We start from the raw sequence: 23,193 nt of genomic DNA on the forward strand, positions 1-23,193 counted from the left end.
TTTTAATATCGTATTTTTCATTCTGTGTAGTACGCTGCGAGTCATTTTTATCAAGAATCAAAGTAGTCATAAGAAAATTCTGGAAAAGTAACCATGAACAAAAAGAATTAATATTAACTACATACAAATTAGTTAGGTAGGTATATAATAATGTACCTTGTCATCAGTGATATCAGTAAATGTGTTAAAAAGTCCATTAATAAAAAGAGAGAAAAAAACGCAGGTAGATGGTAGTTCATTTCGTAGTACAATATATTAGTTTTTTTATTATATAAATTATTTTAAACAAATTTGCAAAAGTAACGAACATCTAATTTTCACGATGTCAGATAACAAAATGTCAAGAAGAAAAACTTGTTACTTGACATCTTGCAACATTTTAAATTTGCTCATTGTTGGTCTTATTTCTGCGTAGCAAATAACTGTCTAAATGCATGTAGTGTTTTTATTTAAAGGACGTCCTGGGAACATTCTGGGAACATTCCTTAGGATGGTCTTTGAATATCTTAAAGTTTTTCTTAAAGATCTGTGCTGTATTCTAAATTTCGTGGAGTAAATTCTCATTCTAAAAGAATGAAAATATTGTCACAAAAAAATGAAAATATTTGCATTCTTAAATAAGAGTGACAGATTTTCATTCTTGTAGAGTATGATTTCACTTTTTTGAAGTGTGAAATTCTTTTAAAAGGAGAGAGATTCTTTCACTTCTTTGGAGTGAACCTCATTCCAAAAAAAAAATGAAAATCTACTCTTATTAAAGAGTGCCAATATTTTCACTTTTTTCAATAGCTTTTTTCACTCTTTTGAAGTAAGATCTCATCACTTCAAAAAAATTTAGAATGATAAATATGATCCTTCAAAGCATCAAGTTCTTCGTCTCCTACGACACGCAACCCGCCTAACGAATGTGTATTGTTTTGCAGGGCCGTAGGTCGCAGCATGGGACAACGCAAATCGGGCGCCCTGGGCGCCGCGGCGCCGATGTCGACGGAGGAAGAGCAGCTGAAGTTTCAAGACAGCAGATTTCTGGCGACTTTGGTGCTTGGCAGAAGTAGGTGAGTGACCGAGCGTGACTGACTGACTGACTGACTGACTAACTGCCTATACCTACACCTATCTACCTACGTCTTACTACGTCGCTACGTCAGAAATCGTGAGGCACGTGATCGGTGTACGCGACCCACATCGGAACTCTGGGATTCGATTGCGCACGGACTATTGTTGCGAAGTCGAGTGCGAAATTTCGTCTGATCGATCGCGACGGGAAATAATTGAAAAAAGTAGCCGAGTGTTCGTTTTCGTGATTTCTTTTTTGGCCATTACCGAAGCTGTATATTTCTGACGAATCCCACCGAAGAGTGTGAGTAAACGCCTGTTTTTACGTTTGTAAACACTGAATGTTTACAGAGATTTGAACCAGTGACGATCCAACGCAGCGCGTAAAGCCGTAGCTATCTAGTTATCGTTGCGTATCTAGTTATGATGTTGCAAACAAGATTTAAATCCTCGTACGACTTGATGTCGAAATTAAGACCAGAGATAAATTCTTCTTAAGCACAAACTAACAGTAACACTGCACCAATATTATCGTATAATTTCCCATTCAATAGTACAAATGTAATATGACACATGGTGTATTGGGTCGGAACGAAAGTTCGTAGCACTATGAATTTTAAAATTCAATCAACTGTAATTAAGATAAGTTTGTTAAAAAGGAATGAAATTTCAATTTAAAAAAAGAGTTTTTAAATCTCTACTTTCAAAAGATCAGTAGTCAACTCTTTGAGTTTTCGCGAGTTTGATAATTGTTACTTATAGAAAACCACAAGCAGGACAAAGTGGACAATTTTCTTCTCATTTCGTGAACCTGTCACGTGCTCAAAAAGTTTTGCGAAAATTTTCGACTTTCTAACAAGAAAGCTTAAAGTTCTTCCTAAAAAATCATTTTTTACAAAAATATTCTTAAAATTTTCGTTATTAAATTATTTTCAATTAAGGGAAAGGAACATTTTCACAACAATATAATCGTATCGACTTACAGAATAAATCAACTGATTAAAAAAGGAGCATTAAAGCCTACACTGTTCTTAGTGTGATAACATTTTCTTTTTAAGTGATTACTTTAATCATAAATGATACAATAAATGAACATAAATGTTTCGACCTTCAATTAGGTCAGCTCCAGTATATACAAGTTTCAAATTTTCCTAATTCGTTTACAACTAATTTGCTATAAAAACTTGGTTTTCTTAACAGAATTTAATCATGTCATACATTCATTAATTATGTCAAACATTTTGACATTTTTGACAGTGATCTCTTTTGCACCAAGTATGTGACACGTGTATTAACTATATATAGTAACTTTCTACTAAATTATCTTAATTTCAGCTGTATTAAATTACAGTATGCATCGAAATGATTAATTAAATACACATATTATATGTTTGCACGCGTATCGTTTAAATTAAAATAATTTAATAGAAAGAAAAAGTTACTACTCGCGTATCAAATGCACGACAAAATTATATCTTTGTTCATAACTCCGTTAAAATCATCGTATCACTGCAATTCGAAAAACAAATTCAAAAGCTGAAACTGCTCAATCGACTAATATAATTACCAACTTTTTTTGAACATGTAGTACAAATGAAGTAACGTTACGAATTTTTGTTCTGATCTAATATCTGTATAACAATTACATTGTTAAGTGGAGTATAAATTATAACATCATAAATCGTAGGTAATTGAAGTAGCAAGATGAGGACACGTAAAATCTCAGTAAACAGAATGTGATGACATTTTGACGTTAAAACGATAACAAACAACGTCAATTTGAGGGAAATGTGTTACTGCTTGTGTTCGGCAAGTTGTTATCCGCTACTCGAAACTTACTATCAGGATATTCATTTTTTCGGACCTGACTGCAGATCGGAACCGGTGCACGAATGTGATGATTTTTAAAAGAGTGCTGCAGACGAAGAAAACAAAACACTGAATCGAAACATTTAACGAATGGTCGGTTTTATATATATATATATTTGCGGAGGAGAAACACCTATCGGTCTCGTACGTGATAAAGGTCATCTCGATGCAAATAACGAGTAACGATAACATTCCGTAGATAGACGTAATTTAATTTAATTTTCTAATCGCGCGCTATGGGATTCATTAATTGCGAAAAATTGGGCGATATCGTCGTATCGATAAAACACGGAATCCTCGACTTGTCGCGTCTGTCGATTAGAGATAATGACAGTTCTAGGTACTCAAAGATTAACGCGTTCCAGAAAGAGATGATCACGAACGGGAAATCACAAAGCTCGCGTTTGAATTGATATCGTCCCCCTCATGTTATCCACCTCTGGAACATTGCGACATCAAAGATGTTGATTTTAACAATTAATTTAATTTAATGAATGGATAGTTTATTACTTCAATTCATTCAATTTAATTTATTGCGTATGAACAAATTTTACATAAAAGTTACGTGAAAATGAAAATAATGCCTACTAAATATCTTGTATTAAATATAAGAAACAAAAGAAAAAAAGGAAAAAATAATTACTACTGTCATATCGCTACTTTGCTACGACACTCTACAAAAGATTGAAAAGATTAAGTAAATAAAATGTTCTGAGATCAGAAATGTGAATACACAAGAAAAGCCTCAACGATTTAAGCTGGATCTTGTGCTTAAATATATATTAAATATATATTTATATACATACCCAGTTCTAAAAAAATATAGTTTTTTAACAAACATTTCAATATTTTGAATCATTAAAATTTTACAATATTAATCTTAAAGTGCAATTTTAGTGTAATAATTGATTAAAGAATAAAGTACGTTCTTTTAAAGTATGTTCTTTCGTTTTCTCTTTACATTTCCGTTCTTTTTCTACAAGCAATGTCACACTAAAAAATGATAATTTTTTTTTAGTTAGATCGTTGTAGCAAATGAACGATAATATATATGTCGTAACCATTTTTTTACACGGATAATTTTAGTAAAGGCAGATTTCTGATAATTCGTTGAATGTTGTGCTGCGAATATTTATGATCGGTGATGAGAATAGCTTTATCTTTCGGGCCAATTAAAGCGATCGGCGTCACTGATTGCCGCTTACACTACTTAACAATTAGAAGCGCCGCCTCAAGATGATTGTAGTAAGAATGTGATGGATGGATCTATGATTAATTTGTTGTGCATATATAGGCCGACCACGCGCGGTTCGTCATCACTCTGTTGTTTGAGAAATCGTTTCAATGAATCGAGATGCGGGTTAGTTATCGGTGGACGCATTCTTTTTTGATGGAACTGCGTCTTAATATAGGAAATTAGAATGAGAGCGGGTCTTCATCAAGCGCAATCCTCGGGATTTTATTTTGAACAGTTTTCTCTTTGCTTCTTTCTTCTTTTCTTTTAATATCAAGTCGCCTATTCTTTGTAGCTAAACTAATGTACACTTATATTTAAAATAATGGAATAAGTATATTCACTATTTGACAAAAAAGTCAGGCACAAGTCTAGACGTTGCGATTATTTTCATACAGCTATGTAAGATTTTCCTCGTAAATCTTACGCGTTGAAACCGTATCTTATCAAAAGGAATCGAAATAGTTACAAAATAAACGGTAATATACAAACTTAGAATAGATGACTAATTTTATTACTATAAAGTTATAAACATATACTATTCGAAACGTTTCAATTCATACAATCCTCTTCAGTCGTTACAATCAATAAAAAACAAATAAATCAAAAACTATCACTGTCAGTTAAAAAAGATACCAAGTGTAGAAAGCAAAGTGCAATGTAGTCAGAATGCGAGTTTTATTTTAGTCCAATAATGTCAATAATAGAATCCTCAATGTTAATAATAATCTTCCTTTTATCTGCTTAGTAACGAAAAAAGGGCGTCCCGTGTGAAGTTAAATTTTAAAAAGAAGAATAACGTCAAAAATAAATATAAAATTAAAAGTTGTTTTGTGTAAAATGTCTAAAAACGCTCCAAAGCATCTACTATCTGTGTGATGTTAGATAATAGAATCGAAATAGTACTGTGTCGTTTTACTGTATCTATCGTGTTTCCAAGATAATGGTCTTTTGATCTAGACCTGTATGTATATTGAAAGAAAAGTTTTTTTTTTAAATTATAGTATAATAAATTATTTTTGTTACCGCTCGTGTATATGCTAAGCAAAGAATAAACAAATTAGGGGTCAAATATTATACAACTTATAGATGACGGTAATAATAAATTTATTAATTTGTCATAGATGCACACTTCACGGTGATTTAAATCGTTTGCTTACTCATCATGGATTTATTGTCTCTATATATTAATTCGTAAGAGGTTTTATGGCTAAAGAAAGCCAAGTTAACATTCCGTGAGATATATATCTACGATAAATTAATAAATTTATTATTACCGTACCATATAAATTTTGCTCGTTTTAATATTTGACCTTAATTTATTCTGTTTTTTTTTTATATTTCTGACTATAATTATATGATTAAGAGCTCCATTTTTATTATTATTATTATTATTACATATATGTATACAGAGCTGGGCACATTTCAAATACTTGTATATATATAAATTGTACTTCAAATACAATACAAAATGCATTTTGTATTTTGTATTTCAAATACAATTTCAATGTAGTTTGTATTTGAAATGTCAAAAAAAATCTTTGATAATTTTTGAAGCAATGCGAATAGACCTACTGGCTGCATTCCGAAACGTTAAGCCTGGCAGAGAACGAGATGTAAGGGAGCGTTTATATTGAGCATAATCTATAAGAATCGACTAATCACAGTCAAGTATTCCCCTCTTATTTGACTGTAAGAAGGGAATACTTTCCTAAGGTGAATGGTCAATTTTTATAGTTTACGGCATACGGTTACGGCCAATATAGACGCACGGTTATGGTCGTAGTCATGATATAGTTGTAAGTGGTTGTAGTTGTAAGAATTGACCAATCAAGTCGAATGTGAGGAGAATATTTGGCTATGATTAGTCAATTCTTACAACTATAACCACTTACAACTATGCTTATAACTATTGTAGAATAGGCTTAAAGTCTATTCTAGAATAGGATCGCAAGCCGTAAACCGTAAGGAATTAACCAAATTATAATCGATTATTTTTTTTCATATACAACTGTGATTGGTCAATTTCTTACAGTTAGGCAGCGAAGAACATATAGATGTCACAGTCCGAAAAGTGCTAGGAAAGTCCTCTGTCATTTAAAAATGATATAAATTCTGAGTGCAATTAATATCGTTTGTTTTACAATAAATGATTATGTGTGACGCTCATGTCTATTTTATAATTAAAAAACATTTAGAGAAAAATGAAATGAATAAAAAAGCCCATTAGAGTCTACATCAGTTGTTCGAATGCACAGAAAATTTTTTATTTTCGTGTGAATATAATAAAATGGAAAAAATTAATGTTTCGATTCGTTAACTCTTCGATTCGGGTCCTTATCAATATAAAATATAAATCGAAATTACATAAGTAACGCAAATTCTAAGTTGATGATTCTCGATAATTTAGTTCGTTCTTCTTTATCCAAATTAGCTATGTAATGAATAACCCAATGATTATCAAAAATATTAACTTATACAATAATAATATAAAAACTTACATAAAGTAAAACCGAAGTCATATACATTCCGTTACTAAGTAGACTCACATCGCTCATCAAAACATTTAGAAGTTTATTGTATTAAAAAGTATTTTGTATTTGAAATACAAATTTTGGATGCATTTTATATTGGAAATACCTACAAAAAAAAATATTTTGTTTTTCAAAACAAAAAATTTTGAAATATTTTGTATTTGAAATACAAAATTTAAAAATATTTTATATTTTGTATCTCAAATACTAAGATTATCAATATTTTGTATTTTGTATTTCAAATACAATACTTTGGTGATGTATTTTGTCCAGTCCTGCATATATATGTATATATATATATATATATACATGTGTGTGTGTGTGTGTGTGTGTGTGTGTGTGTGCGCGCGCGCGCGCGCGTGTGCGTGTGCGTGTATATAATTTATATCGAAATGTAAGCACTAACAATAGGGTAAAGACTATTATGAGATAGGCTCTTAATATGAGATAGCGAGGTGTCTACTAAACTAATAAACGCATGTGATTGGAACCATGAATTTTTTAAATCATGCTTGTAATTGTTGCAATAAAAAATTTATGAAATTGGATGTTGTTAAATTTTATTGAGGTTATTCTTTAAATCTTGTTTTATTACATCAAAATAAAATTTGGTAATAAAATTTGCATGCATTGAAGTCGTATTGATAAAAAAATACGTGATATAATTTGTTTAATTGTAAAAATTATATTTGATGAAAACTGCAAGACGTGGAAGTCGTAGTATGAGGTACTATTTCTAATATGAGAGCATCTAAACAGCTTTTAAACGATTCAATATTTCAAAGCATACTTTTCGACGATACCTATGTCGATTGTTAAAATTTTACACATGCACATCGAAAAATTATATAATTATTATGTATGATATTAAAATTTTAAATTCTTTGTTTCTACTTTTATGTAGTATAATAAAAGCGTATATAAAAAGCTTTTTATTTTTTTTCATAATTTCTTATTATGAAAATACCATCTTATATAATCTAAGGAAACCCTTGTATCTCACATTAAGAATCTTTTCTTTTGAATGAGCAAAATCGGCACTTTTGATAAAAAATTTCACATACAACAAAGTATAGCTATTATCGATTACTAACTTTTGGCGATAAAACTTAAATATATTTCCCATAAATTTGACATGAAGGTAGAAGTTAAAGAAATTAAATAAATTACAAGTCTTTAAAAAAAGTATCCCATAGATGACTTCATCCTAATTCATACCGTCTAGTCTTTTATTTAACAATTAACTGAACGATAATTACATTTATTATATATGTATACAGAGTCATTTTAAGTGATACATTGAAATATCTCAAAAAATATGAAAGATACGGAAAAATGTTTTAAACAAAAATTGCTCAGTTACTAGAGCGAAAAGAAAGTGAGTGAAAGACTTTGATTGACCTAGAGAAAAATGTTTTTAAAGTCAAGATTACCTAACTTTTTTTTAATAGAAACCCTAATTTTTTATTTCATGTATGACTGACGTCAAGACCTTTTTAAAACACTGTAATAAAATATTTTTTCATTGAGTACTTTACAAATTATACAGATCAACGCTGGAGGCGCTCCGTTTGACCAATATATACATAATATTCGTATACATAATATTTTCGTTCATTTTTGTATGCGGTATTGTTCAAAAATATGATTCTAGGCCTTTTGTAAACAAAAATGAAAGAACTCTAGTCTTTTATCATTAAACACGTTCTCAAAGACAAAGCAATTAACCTGTGCAGTCAAGTTGAATATAATTGATTGGATTTTCAGGTAAAAATTAATTGTATTCGATTGCTCAATAAGCAGGTTAGAGACTTGTTGTTATTTGATTTGTTCTTTGTAGCTGAACTAATGTACACAATGTTGAAGTTTGAGAAAATTTTAGTGCAGTTCAGTGCTAACAAAGAACAGACCTTTCTTTTTTGCTTTCATCAAATTTTAAGTACAAATGTACCTGAGTGTACCTTAATTTAAAGAAAACAATTAATATTTTGTTAACAATTAATTCTGCTGGCTTGAAACGTCTGAACGCGCCTATTGAATCTTTAGTCGTGCTAACAAGTTGGAAATTCAAGCAAGGGAAGAAAAATCTTTAGTTTAAAAGTTTAACATTAAGAAATCGATCTTCGGTCTAATAATCCGTTTCTCCATATAAATAAAAATATTCAGAAATTGAATTGTGCTCAGGAGCTAAATTAATGATCAGATTTGTGTCAAAATAAAAAAATAGATAAAATTGATGAAAGAATAATACAAATTAATTCTGATACTGAAATTTGAAAAGGAGGATACAACTTTTTTCGCGATCGTTCGAGGATTGTTTTATTTTAATATTTTTTAATGTATTTTTCTTCATAGAAATTAAAAATTATCATAACGGCGCTATAGAAAAAATTGGTATCTACATTAAAATAAAGTTACTCAAATACTTATTCACATTGTTATACGAAATTGCTGTCAGTTAGTTTCAATTCAATCATTTAAAAACTAATTCAAAGATTCAAAAACTAATTCAACAATTCTGAATTTCTTTGTAAACGATTGATTGAAGCATAACAGCAATTTCATAACGATGTTAATGTTGTGAATAAAGACTTCCCTACTGAAAAAAATCATACAGTTGCATGATAAAGTCATGTAATTTAAACATGTAAATCACGTAACGGATTGTTTCAAATCAGTGATTTTTTAAAATTATGTATAATAATTTGAAAAGTCACACGATATTATGTTCTTTTTTCTTCTATTTCTATCATTCAATTCTTTAAAATTTGACAACTATAAAATCACATGATGGATGAAATTATTTTTAATATCATGTGATTTTTTCAAATTAGGTACATTTAAAAAAATAAGGTTTATTCTTTATTTTAACACCAATTTTTTCTTGAATGTAACGTAAATTATTATACTTTTTTATTTTTTATGAAGAAAAATATGTATATAAGAGAATGTAGAAATAAAATAAATCTCTAAACAGTCGTAAAAAAAGTGTAAGTTGTATTTTTTGCTTTATCAAAAATAGGTGCTTTCTATTTGATGACTCAAGTATCCTTCTATTTTTATTGTTCTCTAAATGCGAAGAAAGATAGCGTTTGTTTGTATGTGTATCGACTTGTGTCACTAATGTTCATTTCTTCTAAAGTAGATTAACTTTATAATCTCTCGGTTTAATTTACCCTTCATCTAATTAGTAGAACTAGGGGGGAAAAGACAAAAAGTAAGGTAAACCGAGATTATACAAAATTAATCTCTATTAATATAGAAATAGACAGGGTTGGCAACGTTACCCCATAAAAATAACTCGTTATCGTTACCATTCTTTTTCCCCAAAAGTAACTCGTTATCATTACTCGTTATTGATTTGCAAAGGTAATTCGTTACCGTTACTCAAAATGAATGGTTACTTTTTCATTACTTTTTTTGCTTGATGCTAACAAAAATATCATAGCGTTTTTCATTGACAAAACTCTGCACATTAAAGCTGTTGTACACTACTCTAATCTGAATGTAAAAATGAAATATCTCAATTGATATAACGTCCAAAGGGCATTTTATTTAATTTAAAAATTGTCAATACATTTTATTATGCTATTTCATCAAATAAAATATATTGAAGATTTTTTTTGCGGTTTATCGCATTTCTATATTTTTATTAAACATATGCGTCGATTTGTGTGTATGGATTTAAGTTGCACTGAGTGCACATTACTCAGACAGCACAGAGAATATTTATGATAAATGTTTATTAATATTCATTTTGTAAAATGTTATATAGACATTTCATACATATTTTATATAAAGCTTTATTCGAAATATTATTAAAATATAGACTAAATATTTTATATAAATGTATTTATGATAAATATAAATAAATATTTCTAATAAGTATTTTTTACTTGGATTATAATATCTCATTAAGTATCTTTACACCATGTACTATAACATGTACAATAAATATTTCATAATATTTAAAATAAATGTTTATGATCTGTGCAATCTAAAATCACAAAAATATTTACAAAATATTTAAAATAAATCTTATAAATATTTATAAGCATTTTGTAAATATTTTATAAATATTATGTGCTGTCTGAGAAGTCTTGTCAATCAATAATGCTATTATATGCAGATTTTTGCGATAAATATTCTGAAGAGAAGTCAGAATTCTATCTTTTGGTAGAGGAATAAAGCTTAAACTGAGATATATATATATATATATATATATATATATATATATATATATATATATACACGATTTAATTATGACTAAAACTTTGTGGCGGTTAGAAATAAAGTAACGATAAAAGTAACTAGCGAAATCGTTATCATTACCCCCAAAAATATATCTGCGTTACAATGAACGTTACTCAGAAGAAAATGTAACGTCGTTACCCATCCGTTACTGAAAAAAGTAATTTGTAACGGCGTTACAAATAACGTGTTACTTGCCAACCCTGGAAATATAAATGGAAAGCAGTGAGTAAAGTCGATTCTGGGAGGCTCAATTGACAGTCGAATTCGCAGAAATTACTGTTTTCAATCTAATTGCGTAAATTGTATCTCCTTCCAGGAGGATCTCGCCAGACGTGCTGCCATCGTGCTCGCCCGGCGTGTTTCGTCAGAAGTCATTTCGCTCGTCCACATCCACGCCGTCCGTGCCGTCGAAGGTGCCGCCGGTGGCAACGTTGCCGCCAACCACCCGAAACAGTCGAGGCGCACCTGCTTCCGCGACCAACGATCGCTGCGCTTCTCGCGCGGCCACCCCCACTGCCTCCATCCCAACCGTCGCCGCCGCCGCCGCAGCCGTTTCACCACGTGACGGCAGCTCGCGGACTGTCAGCACCGCTTCGCTGTCGTCGCTGTCGCTGTCGCGGGGCGCCCGAGCAGCCAGTAAGCACGCGCGCCTCGGTACGGCACTGGCCAGCAAAATGGCGACCGCGAGCACTTCCACGGTTGTGCAAGGCTGGCCGAATACCAAGGACGATTACGAGCTGAAGGAGGTTATCGGTGAGTACCGATCGCCACCGTGCGGAACTCGTCAGCTCGAGGCGACGATCGCGTTGTTCGAATACGCGGAAGATCGCGCGCACCTTACTCGACATCGCCCGCGGCCACGAAGACGCGCGCCACCGCCGTCGCCGGCATCGAACGGGCTGGTCTGGTGGCCGTCGTCTTTCTGGCAATAAGGCGCCGCGGGACGACGAGGATAATAATGACGAAAATAATAATGTCTGCGAAGCGAGAACCGCCGTTTCGCACATTCTACCGCTCGTCGGGCTCGTCGAGCGTCATTCGATCGTTCCGTCGCTCTATATTATCCCCGCTTCAGGACGACACGATGACAGTTTGGCAATTGCAGTTTTCACTCTCATTCCTCGTATCCTTTTCGTACTCACGCTGTCACGCGGCTGCCGGTATTCGTATTGCTACACGAGAAAGCCATAGCACATCCTATCCTATCCTAACCTAGTTAACCTGCCGCTGCGGAACAAGACGACGGTTGCGACGATTCGCGCGTGCCAGTGCCGGATGCACGCACCGAGTTTTGAGGGGGCAACAGGGCGCTAGAACTAGCAAAGTTGTATGTATGTACGCGAAGCAATTTGCGTGATACAAAAGTTAAGATTTTTTTTCCTGAAAATATGAAATTGGAAAGAAATAAAAACGAAAAGATAAAGGGCATACCACGAACGCCAGATATCCTTAGCGAGTAGTTATACTTGATTACAAAAAATTATAATCGAATTACAACAATTAAATGTTACATAGACGTTTCGGCCTACATTAGGCCATCTTCAGTATATAAAAATTTCATACATTATTTTTCACGCAATGGGCGATTACTCTAAGTATTATTTTCTTAAACATGTCTAATTGTAATGTAAGAACGCTCGTTATCTAATAATTGTTTTTCATTTTTCTATATATTGATGTTAATCCAAAGAATTTCGAGTTACTCTATCCAAAGGAAATCGTCTTTAATTATACATTTTCCGATAGTCTAAATGCTCGTACTTAGTTGTAACTTGAAAGAAATTTACTGGAAAGAAATACAACGAACGAACGATATTATTTTGGCAAAACAAATTTGTCTTTCGATTCACGAATGTAATAATTCTGGCAATCAATTTGCTACAGCTACACACTGAACAGAACTCGGCAGAGTTTTTCAAAAAAATGAGTTTAAATGTCTTAAATCATTAAAATTTTGTAATTGTAATTTTGAAATATAATTTTGATACAATAACTGATTGTATCAAATTGTAATGTAAAGGAATAAAAGTATGTACGTTTCAAATTATTTCTATTTAAAATTATATTTTTTCTTTAAGTTTTTGTTCTTTTTGCGAGCAACTAAAAAATAATGTATTGCGTGTTCAGAGAAATCAGTTTTGCAACTGTTGTAAAATTCTTTAATATGATTACTTCTTGCATTATTAATTCCTTATGCATCTAAATGTATAAATCAATCGTATTGAAAAATTTTACAACAGTTGTGAAACTGCTTTTTCTGCTGAATATAGTCAATAACAGAATTGTTGAGTTATAGAATATAAATCCACTTATTGATACATTAAGAAATTTTTAAACTTTGAGTATATATATCTGACTGATAACACTTTAATTGATCAAAGTTTTTTTACTTTTTTGTAGCTTCAATTTAACAAAAAATCTATAAAATTTATGATTAAAAAAAATTTATTTTTCTCAATAAATGTAATTTATCTTGTATTAAATTTAATAGTTACCGAGATCAAGGTCCTAAGGTCGATATCAGACTACATGTGAAGATTGAGAATGAACATTGAAAGATTGAAATTTGACCAATGAAAAGAAAAGAGCTAACATTTCTTTGTCTTTATTGATCAAATTTCAATCTTCAATGTATAGTCTGATTCCAGCTTAATATCGACAATTCCAACATTCCCTTGCCTTTTTTTCTAGCAATCGAATGATCGTATCATTGGTCTCTTTTCTGACAGATATTAATCTAAATTAAAGTTAATCTAAAATAATAAAAACAACTCAACAGAGATTAAATTAAAAATAAATATAAACCCTTCTATTTCATCTAATTCTAAAAAAAAATAAGTATATCACAAATCAATCATAAGTATTGTCGAAATATTGTATTAACAAATTTTTATTTACGTTATTTGGGTTTATTTTAATAATTTTGACAATGGGATATATCCTTCTATGAAAATCTAATTTTGGATAAAATTGAAATGTATGATAAAACATTTTAATGTTTTACAATGTGCTACTATTCTTAGATCGGTTCTTAAGTAATGCTTAAAGATACTAACACGGCTTTGTGATTGGCTTATAATATCTTAAGATCATACTTAAGACGATCTTGCGTTCTCTTAGTGCTGAGACACTACCATGCCTCCCGAATAAAACATTCCAAATTGTGAAAAATTTTATTACATTTTTATGTTAGAAAGACATCTTTTCATATACATGATATCTAATAATTCTATTTTACTTCTATTTTTCATACTTCTGAATACACATTTTTTGAAATTATTATTTTTCGGAACACATTGTTATCTCAAATTTTGATAACTTGACATTTCAGGACATTGTCGCACATTTGAGATTTTGAAACTACTTAATTTTCGGTAATTTCAGATTTCGAAACATTATCTTAGTTTTCAGCTTTTGAGATTATAGTTTTTCGGAATTATAGTTTTGCATATCCATCTAAAACACGACTATAAATACTGGCCTGAGTGCTGTAAATAATATCTAGACAACAAATAGAAATATAAAACATTCTATATAATAAGAAATTAATTATACGCATAATTATTACTATGTATGTGAAAGTACTATCATCTAACATAGATATAAAACGTATTGTGTACTTACGTATTTCATGCATGCATGTTATACAGTAGGTATTTGGTATATATAAATAATTAAATTACCTTTATATTAAGTATCTTTTATTAAAGATGATACTTAAGAATGTTATACTTGAGTCTAGATATCTAAATAAACACAGTACTAAGTCAATTACCTACATGGCGAGGAAGTTAAGATATCGAGGATGCAACAATATCATATCAGTATATTATGTTCACATTTAAATTCATGTTCGTAAAATTGTTGACTGTATTAAGAACAGCACCAACACCATGAACGTATTACTAACATCTATAATTATATTATAGCTATATATAATTTATTTAATATTTTGCATACTTACTTTTTGTTACTTACTTTCAAGCCTATATTATTAAAACAGTTTGAATGTCACTTTCTGTTAATTTTAATTTAAAATTACTTATTTCCATAACTAGGTACTTCTCATTGCATTTCTTGATAAGAATAAACGTGAGTTGGATAAAAATTTAAATTTTGAAAATTTAAATTTTTTTTAATTATGAAATTAAAGTTTGGTTTGAGTGAAACATTATCAAAAAAGCAGTTTAGAATTGAATTGCCAGTATATTTGGGACACTTAATCAGCTGTCATTTTTGAACGTATACAGAGAAGATGATATTATGGCACTCCAGTTACATTTTACACAATAACTTGGTTAATAATCAATATTTAAGTTTAAAATTTAACAATTACATTCGTTAAAATATTGTTGAATCGATTCTGGATTCAAAGTTATGAAATATTTATTACTTAGGACACTTTTAATAAAAATGTGGCGACATTGCATAATGACTCGAAGAAAAACATGGGTGATAATGTGGCCTTCCATAAAAATAGTCTCAAAAAATTAGTTTTGTTTAGAAAACAGTATTTGATCACAAAATTAACAAAAAAATAAAACATTTTAGAATATATACAAATTAATATATGTACATTCATATAACTTCTGCATATAAGATGTTCAATACTAAAAATAGTACACGTAATATAAACTATAGATTATCAATAGAGCTACAATCAATTATCAAATAATTATTTTGATACGAAAATCTCAAAAAAAGATCACGTAATCAGTACCCATAGAAAACCACATTAACAAAATGTCATGCTATTGTTTAAATTTGCATAACTCAAAATATATAGTCAAATAAAATGTTAAATAATAAACAACACAATCAAAAATACATACATATATTCGCATAATACGCTCAAGTTAAAAAAAATGAAGGTGTAATTAAATACTAAAATATACCTTAGAAACGTTTCGAAATACTTGAAAGTAAAATTGCATTATAATAAGTGCTAACTATTTAGTATTGATATATTAGCGTCATGATGTAACGGCGAGCTACTGAACAAATAATTCTATAAGTAATCATTATTAGGATTCGCTATATAATAGCGGAGATATTAAGGGAGGCCACAATATATACACTGGCCATAATACCACCTTCTCCTATAAGCATTGAGATTGGCAATTTATAAACGTTTATCAAGTGATAAAGATATATTTCCGATTATCTTTATATATAAATAAAACTGCCAAACGTTCTCTATTAAGGCTCCTGAGTAGTCACTGCAGCCATATTGGCAGCATCATGAAATTTTTTGTATGCCATTTATAAATAAGAAGAATTTGGATAAAATAAGATGATGAGATCGCTTTAAAATACTTTTAAAAATATAGTCAAAGCTATCCTTAACCCCCCCCCCCTCGACAGTCAGTAAATAGTCATGAAAAGCACGTAAAATGAAAGTAGGCATGTGCATTAAATAAAAGTACACAATTTACGAGTACATGCCTTTTATGACTATATTTATTAATTGTCAAGTGGAATAAAGATAACTTTGATCTATTTTTAAAGCGATCTTATTATTTTGCTTTACCCAAATTCTCTTTGTTTACAAATGACATACAACATGGTTACAGTGACTACTCCGGAACTTTAAGGCTCCTGAGTACTCACCTCAGCCATATTGAATTGTGATGTAAACGAGAAATTATGTTGATTTTTCAATTTTGCATGTTATTTGTAAATAAAAACAATTTGGATAAAATGGAATAACGAGATTGCTACGAAACACTTGTAAAAATGTCGAAACTATCCGTACCCCTCCCCTCCATGACAGTCAGTAAATAGTTGAAAAATATTCGTGAAGTAAAAATAGGCTACGTATTGAATAAAAACTTGGTAAAAATTAGTAAACGCACTTTACATGGCTTTTACGACTATTTACTGACTATCAGGGGAATAATAGTCTCGGCCAACTTTTACAAATGTCTTATAACGATCTCATTATTCTATTTTACTCAATTTGTTTTTATCTGTAAAGAGCATACAGAAAAATCAAGTGTTGTTATCACACATTTCTTGCTTATGACGTCACGATTCAATATGGCTAAGGTAAAGTATACTCAGGAGTCTTAAAACATACTTTATCTTTGTTATTTTCTATGTGCGTTTAAAAATAACAACTGATTAATTTCAATGAATTTTTATGAGACATTCTGCATAGAAAAATATTAATAAATTCTATTCATGGAAGAGAAAAATGATATATATATTAAACTAGGATTTTCAGAATATATTTTGGATGAATGTGTGTGAATGATTGTGATGTACTTATATATGATAATACATTTGCAGATATATGAACTTTTGAAATCTTTAAAACAAGTAATTCTTATCTGCGTACAGTATTTTTCTGTGTATCTTACACCTAGATATTTTGGGAGCGCATAAATATTTAAAAAATCTTCCCGTGAAGAATTTCCAGCGAGAAATAGCTCATCAAATTGATATCAAATCAACATTGATATGATGATCTTGACATTGATTAAAAGTCGTTTTTCGTTGATTTGTTTTGATTATTTGAGATGACAGAAACCTCGCGACAGAACTAGGTACTAAATAGTGTTTTGATATAATAGGATTAATAGGATTGATATAATACTTATGTCTATTATTCGCTAGTATTAATATTTGGAATGATATAACTTTTTATATTATTAAATCATTTAAAACTTGGAAAAACTTTACATTTCTTCCTGCCGTTTCGCCGATTGTGTATTATATTTGTAAGAAGACCAGCTGCAAGTTAGCGGAGTTAAATTATTTAGCGGTTTGCCAACGTTAATGTCACAACGTTTTTAACTACATTTTACAGCATGTAAAAAATTCGTCGAAATTTTTTATTAATTATAAATTATAAATTGCCTACGTAACGAGTAAAAATATCGAGGCTTAAAATTTAAACGTCTCTCAGGCACTCTAAAATATATTCGCTGCATATATTTATAAATAGATGCACAGTCGAGTTTCCAAATTTCAACGAGGTTTAATTAAGGAAGCATTTCATAAAATATTATGATTTGTCGATAAGTCGGATAAATGATATAATAATATAATACAGTAATAAAAGACATAAGATTCCGCATTAATCATATGAAAAAAGTGATTTTAATCGAATTGGCAGAAACTGTGAAAAGATACTGATTGAAAATTTCCTGAAGCAAAACCATAAAAAATGGACAAATTTTGCTCTAACGCTATTTGAAAATTCCTATTTTGAGTTTAATTAGTTTGAGAATTATCTTTATCTACTATTTATTTTTTGGTAATTGTGTCTTAATACTTTTATGCATAAAATAATGACATGAGTTATAATTGACAAAAGATACATACTTTTTTTTTTAAACAACTTTACATTAATTGATTCATTTCATGTTATTCTATGCATAAAAGTACAGTTAATTAGGATTTATTGAAGTATAGTTGTCAAAAGTTGAATAGTTTAGTAGATAAAGAGACTTTTCAGTGCAATTAGATCCAAAATAGCAACTTTCAAATGACATTAGATTCTAGAGCACAGTCTGATTATTTTTGATAGTTTTGTCTAACAATAAGAAAACTTTTGATCATCTCATAATTTACAAAATATTACAGTTTCAGCCAATTCGATTGAAACCATTTTTTTTCATATGGTTAGTGCAAAGTCCTTTTTTTAACAATTCCTTTTATTGATTTCTTTTTATTAAAATTTAAGGAGTTGGAGCGACAGCTGTAGTGCACGCGGCGTTTTGCATTCCACGACAGGAAAAATGCGCGATCAAGCGAATAAACTTGGAAAAATGGAATACAAACATGGACGAGCTATTGGTGAGTTTTATTGTAATCTTGACATTGAACTTCACGCAGCAACGAATCAATATGATACACACCTGCAACTCTTTTTTGATAAGACTTATGTATTGTATGATTCATTGGATTAACGAGCTTATCGATTACAATGTATGCTGCATCCAGCATGATGCAAGCTTTTCGTATTGAACACAATGGTGCTGTTAATCATTCGTATCTCAACGAAATGTTATTCCAAAAATGTAATCTCGAGATAAATTTATCTTCGAATAAATCCTTTTTCACGAATAAAGTTAAACTGGTAAATTTTATTTTACTTGATCTATCTATCTCAAGTTTTACTTCCTCCATCTGCAATCTTGATTTTTTTAACTCAAACATTAAAACCTTAATTTAATAAAAATTAAAATTTCAGTAAAATATGGAAGAATAAAAATTTGTTAAAAATATATAATTTAGATTAGCAATAAGAGATTCGGATTCTTGTTTTATCTCTTTGGAAAAATTTTACACTGAATTCGCTTGATGCGAAAAAAAGACTCAGATTATAAATGTAAGATTACAGACAAGTAGTTATTATTATTATTATTATTATTATATAAGAAGTTATTGTTAATCGAGACTTTTTATATGGCGAAATATTAGAAAGAGATACAGGCGATGTCTTCTTGCAATCACGAAAACGTCGTGACGTACTACACATCGTTTGTGGTGAAAGAGGAACTTTGGTTGGTCTTAAGATTGCTAGAAGGTGGATCTCTGCTGGATATCATCAAGCATAAAACCAGAACCACTAATTGCAAGCATGGAGTATTCGATGAGGCCACTATAGCTACAGTACTTCGAGAAGTACTCAAGGGACTTGAATATTTCCACAGTAACGGACAGATACACAGGTATTATGAAATACACTTGTCCCGTGTTATTTTTATTTTTATTTACAATCTTAGAACTATTTCCTTTTTTTCAATTTACATTGTTTAATCATTAGAGTGTAATTGTATTATTTAAAAAATACAAATGGGCTGTATACAAAGTATTTATTATATTTTGAAAAGCCTAAAAACCTGGAATTTTCAGGGAATTTCTTTTCTATTTTCAAATCAAGAAAATCAAGAATTTTTAAGAATTTATTAGTATTAAGAGAAAGTTTTGGAATTTTACTTACAAAAATTGTGTTTTTTCTATGTAAAATATTATTTCTTTGATATCTTTTTTTTTTGTTTATATAGTTTTGTAAAGAATCCCCATTTTTTACTAATTTACGATGTATAGTTTTTTTTTTATCTTGCTTATATTGCAGTTTATTTGAAAGTTGCATTAAAAAGTTGTCTAGTCTCACCTGGAATTTTAAATAAAAATATCTGGAAAATTCGGGAATTTTCAAGAGGAATTTTTTTGTAAGATTTTAGTAAACATCCTACAGATATAATTCTTTTATTTTCTCTACGTATCTAGACAAATTTTAACGGCAGAATAATATTAGGGACATAAAAGCGGGTAATATCCTACTAGGCGAGGATGGCACAGTGCAGATCGCCGATTTTGGTGTCAGCGCGTGGCTCGCGACCGGACGTGACTTGAGTCGGCAGAAGGTTCGGCACACCTTCGTCGGTACGCCTTGTTGGATGGCGCCCGAGGTCATGGAGCAGGTGAGAGAGGAAAGTAACACTACAGACTTCTTAGCCTGCGTGTTCTTTGTGTCTACATTTGTGTATGCGTTTGTTAAATGTACACGACACTTTATTGGGACGTGGGAAATGTGTACGTTGACGACTGGCATACGTTTGTGACTGGCAAAATACGCTTATATACATTATCGTTGAAACGACACATGAACCTTGAATGCATCAGTGTCGGTTGCCGTTGCGTGCGACATGTGGAAATGCTTTTATCGTCTCGTTGAACCAAGAATTAATTTAAATTAGCAATCATACTATTTTGTTGAGCATGCTCTGCGTTAGGAATGTTATGCAAGTAGCCACATAGAATATTGCACTGAAGATATATTATGTTACGCAGATTTTCAGAAAAGTTTTTCAATCAATCACGCCATTATTTTACTTTGCTTTATATTTCTGTATCATGTCCGTTATTTGTTTTGTTTCCTCAAATCAGTTAATGCCACAGCACAAACTTTTGCATAACGTTGCAAAGTATCTATAATAAGATTTGTGAAGGTGTAAAACTTAAACTTTAAATCTTAAGCCATAAGAAATTGACAATCATAGTCGATTATTTTCCTCACATTTCATTATAATTGGTCAATTTTTTAGGCTTGAGGCTTAAAGTTTAAGTTTTACGCTTTATATATATATATATATAGGGTGTCTAACTAAACTGAGTCGAAAAGTTCTCTACCATTTTGCAATTTATGCAATATTTATTTTTATTTTTACCAACATGAGAAAATACGATATTAAAAAATTCTGAAAAAATTCTCAGAACTTTATGAGAAGAAAATAAGTGATTTTTGTCTCTTGCAGTTTTTCTATAAAGTATTTGAGTAAAAAATTATTCAAGATTTAGCAATTTTTAGTAATTAATCTCTTGTTAACTATTGCGAAAATTGCAAAGTGGTAGAGGACTTTTCGACTCAATTTAGTCCGCTCTATCTACACAAAAGCGACAAAAACTTTCAGAGGGGATACCCTGTATGTGTGTGTGTGTGTGTGTGTATATATATATATATATATATATATATATATATATATATATATATATATAATTTCATTATAGACGCCGCTTTATGCATTATATTAATACTTTTACCTATGCTTGAAAAATCTTGCAGCTCTACATATTAATTGTACATCTTGTTTTATTTGATTTTGATTAAATTTATATATATATATATATAAAATGATAAAAAGACTTTTTGAAAGTTAGCAAAGATGCTTTTTGCTGAATAAAGTTAGATAATAGCTATGTCAATGGAAAAATCGATATCAAATACAAAAATATATTTTCCGATATGACGAGTCACCCTGTATATGACTGCAGTTATAAATCACATTCAGAAGGTTCTGGCAAGCATGTGACTTTTGCAAGCACGATTTCATGAGATATTGGCAATCTCACATGTACTATCTACTGTAGAATCAATTATGATATGCGTATCTGTTTGTGCAGGACCATGGCTACGATTTTAAAGCCGATATATGGTCACTTGGCATCACGGCGATCGAGATGGCAAGCGGCACGGCGCCGTATCACAAATATCCCCCGATGAAGGTCTTGATGCTGACGCTGCAAAACGATCCGCCGACTTTGGATACCGCTGCGGATGACAAGGACCAATACAAAGCATACGGAAAAACATTCCGAAAAATGATTGTCGACTGTTTACAGAAAGATCCTACTAAGAGGTAAGGATCCTACTATTTCATTTGCATTGCTACTTCTATTTGCCGAAATAGTTAGAATAGTTGGAGCAAATGGGTAATATGTTAGATGTCTTCGACTTACTTGAAAATGATATTATCATAATATGGTTTATAGTATAGATTGTTAAATAGAAAAATTAAGAATAGAAATGAGTGTAAAATTGTAAAATATGTATATTACAAATAATAATGGGTATACTTTTTTAGACCAACAGCTACTGAGTTGTTAAAACATCCCTTTTTTAAAAAAGCCAAAGATAAAAAATATCTACAGCAAACGTTAGTTGCGATTGGACCCAGTTTAGAAACACGTGTACAAAAGGTATATTTTATTATCAACTAAGCAATATATACAAATTTATACGTTTACTTAATTATTTTTTATTCAGCTTTTGCAAAAATTAAAATTAGTTGAAAAATTGTATTTAAGCGTTGTTAAGAAATATTAAGAAAAATTTTCTTTTGTAGGCGTCAAAAAGACAACCTGGCACGTCGGGTCGTTTGCATCGAACGGTGACCGGAGAATGGGTCTGGTCGGAAGAAGAAAACAACGGTGACTCGAGCAGTGATGAGTGCAAAGAAACGTTACCGGTCAACACAATCGAAAAGACCAGCAGCGACGAAGAAGCTGGCGAGCCTGACGAATTTTATGGTCAAATTAGGGTAGCACCGAGCCAAATGGCTTTGCCAGAAACCGGACAAAATACGCCTATAAACTTGGTGCTTAGATTACGGTATGTGAAATTCAAATGAAAATATTATTTTCATATACTTATACATTTTTTATAGATGATAACAACCTCAGTATCTAATGCATTTTTAAAATGAGATGATCATCTGAAAATACTTTTTTCAGAAATGAAAAACGGGAGCTAAATGATATTAGGTTCGATTTTACTGTTGGAGTTGACTCTGCACAAGGTATCGCAGCGGAATTAGTTGCTGCGGGCTTGGTTGACGGCAAGGACATTGTAGTGATAGAAACCAATCTAAAAAAATTGATAGAGAGTGGAGGACAATTGCGAACAGTGACATTTTCCTTGGTAAATAGTCTTCATGTTACTTTTAATTATCA

The 23,193-nt window shown here is 30.7% G+C and overlaps 1 protein-coding gene across 3 annotated transcripts in view; it reads left to right on the forward strand.

The window, feature by feature from the left end:
* LOC105155002 (serine/threonine-protein kinase OSR1) overlaps positions 1–23,193 on the forward strand; it is a 39,571-nt gene that overhangs the window by 11,501 nt on the left and 4,877 nt on the right. For 2 of the 3 annotated variants that reach the window (XM_087412256.1, XM_087412258.1), the window contains 9 exons: positions 924–1,055; positions 11,264–11,700; positions 18,638–18,750; positions 19,378–19,628; positions 20,219–20,391; positions 21,863–22,100; positions 22,326–22,440; positions 22,587–22,852; positions 22,975–23,161. In XM_087412256.1, coding sequence (XP_087268382.1) covers positions 924–1,055; positions 11,264–11,700; positions 18,638–18,750; positions 19,378–19,628; positions 20,219–20,391; positions 21,863–22,100; positions 22,326–22,440; positions 22,587–22,852; positions 22,975–23,161 — 1,912 coding nt within the window. The remainder of the gene's footprint in view (positions 1–923; positions 1,056–11,263; positions 11,701–18,637; positions 18,751–19,377; positions 19,629–20,218; positions 20,392–21,862; positions 22,101–22,325; positions 22,441–22,586; positions 22,853–22,974; positions 23,162–23,193) is intronic. The other variant, XM_087412257.1, reaches the window with a different exon arrangement.

Source organism: Acromyrmex echinatior, chromosome 13 (genome assembly GCF_024713525.1).
Source record: "Acromyrmex echinatior isolate Ae372 chromosome 13, ASM2471352v2, whole genome shotgun sequence".
Taxonomy (NCBI): domain Eukaryota; kingdom Metazoa; phylum Arthropoda; class Insecta; order Hymenoptera; family Formicidae; genus Acromyrmex; species Acromyrmex echinatior.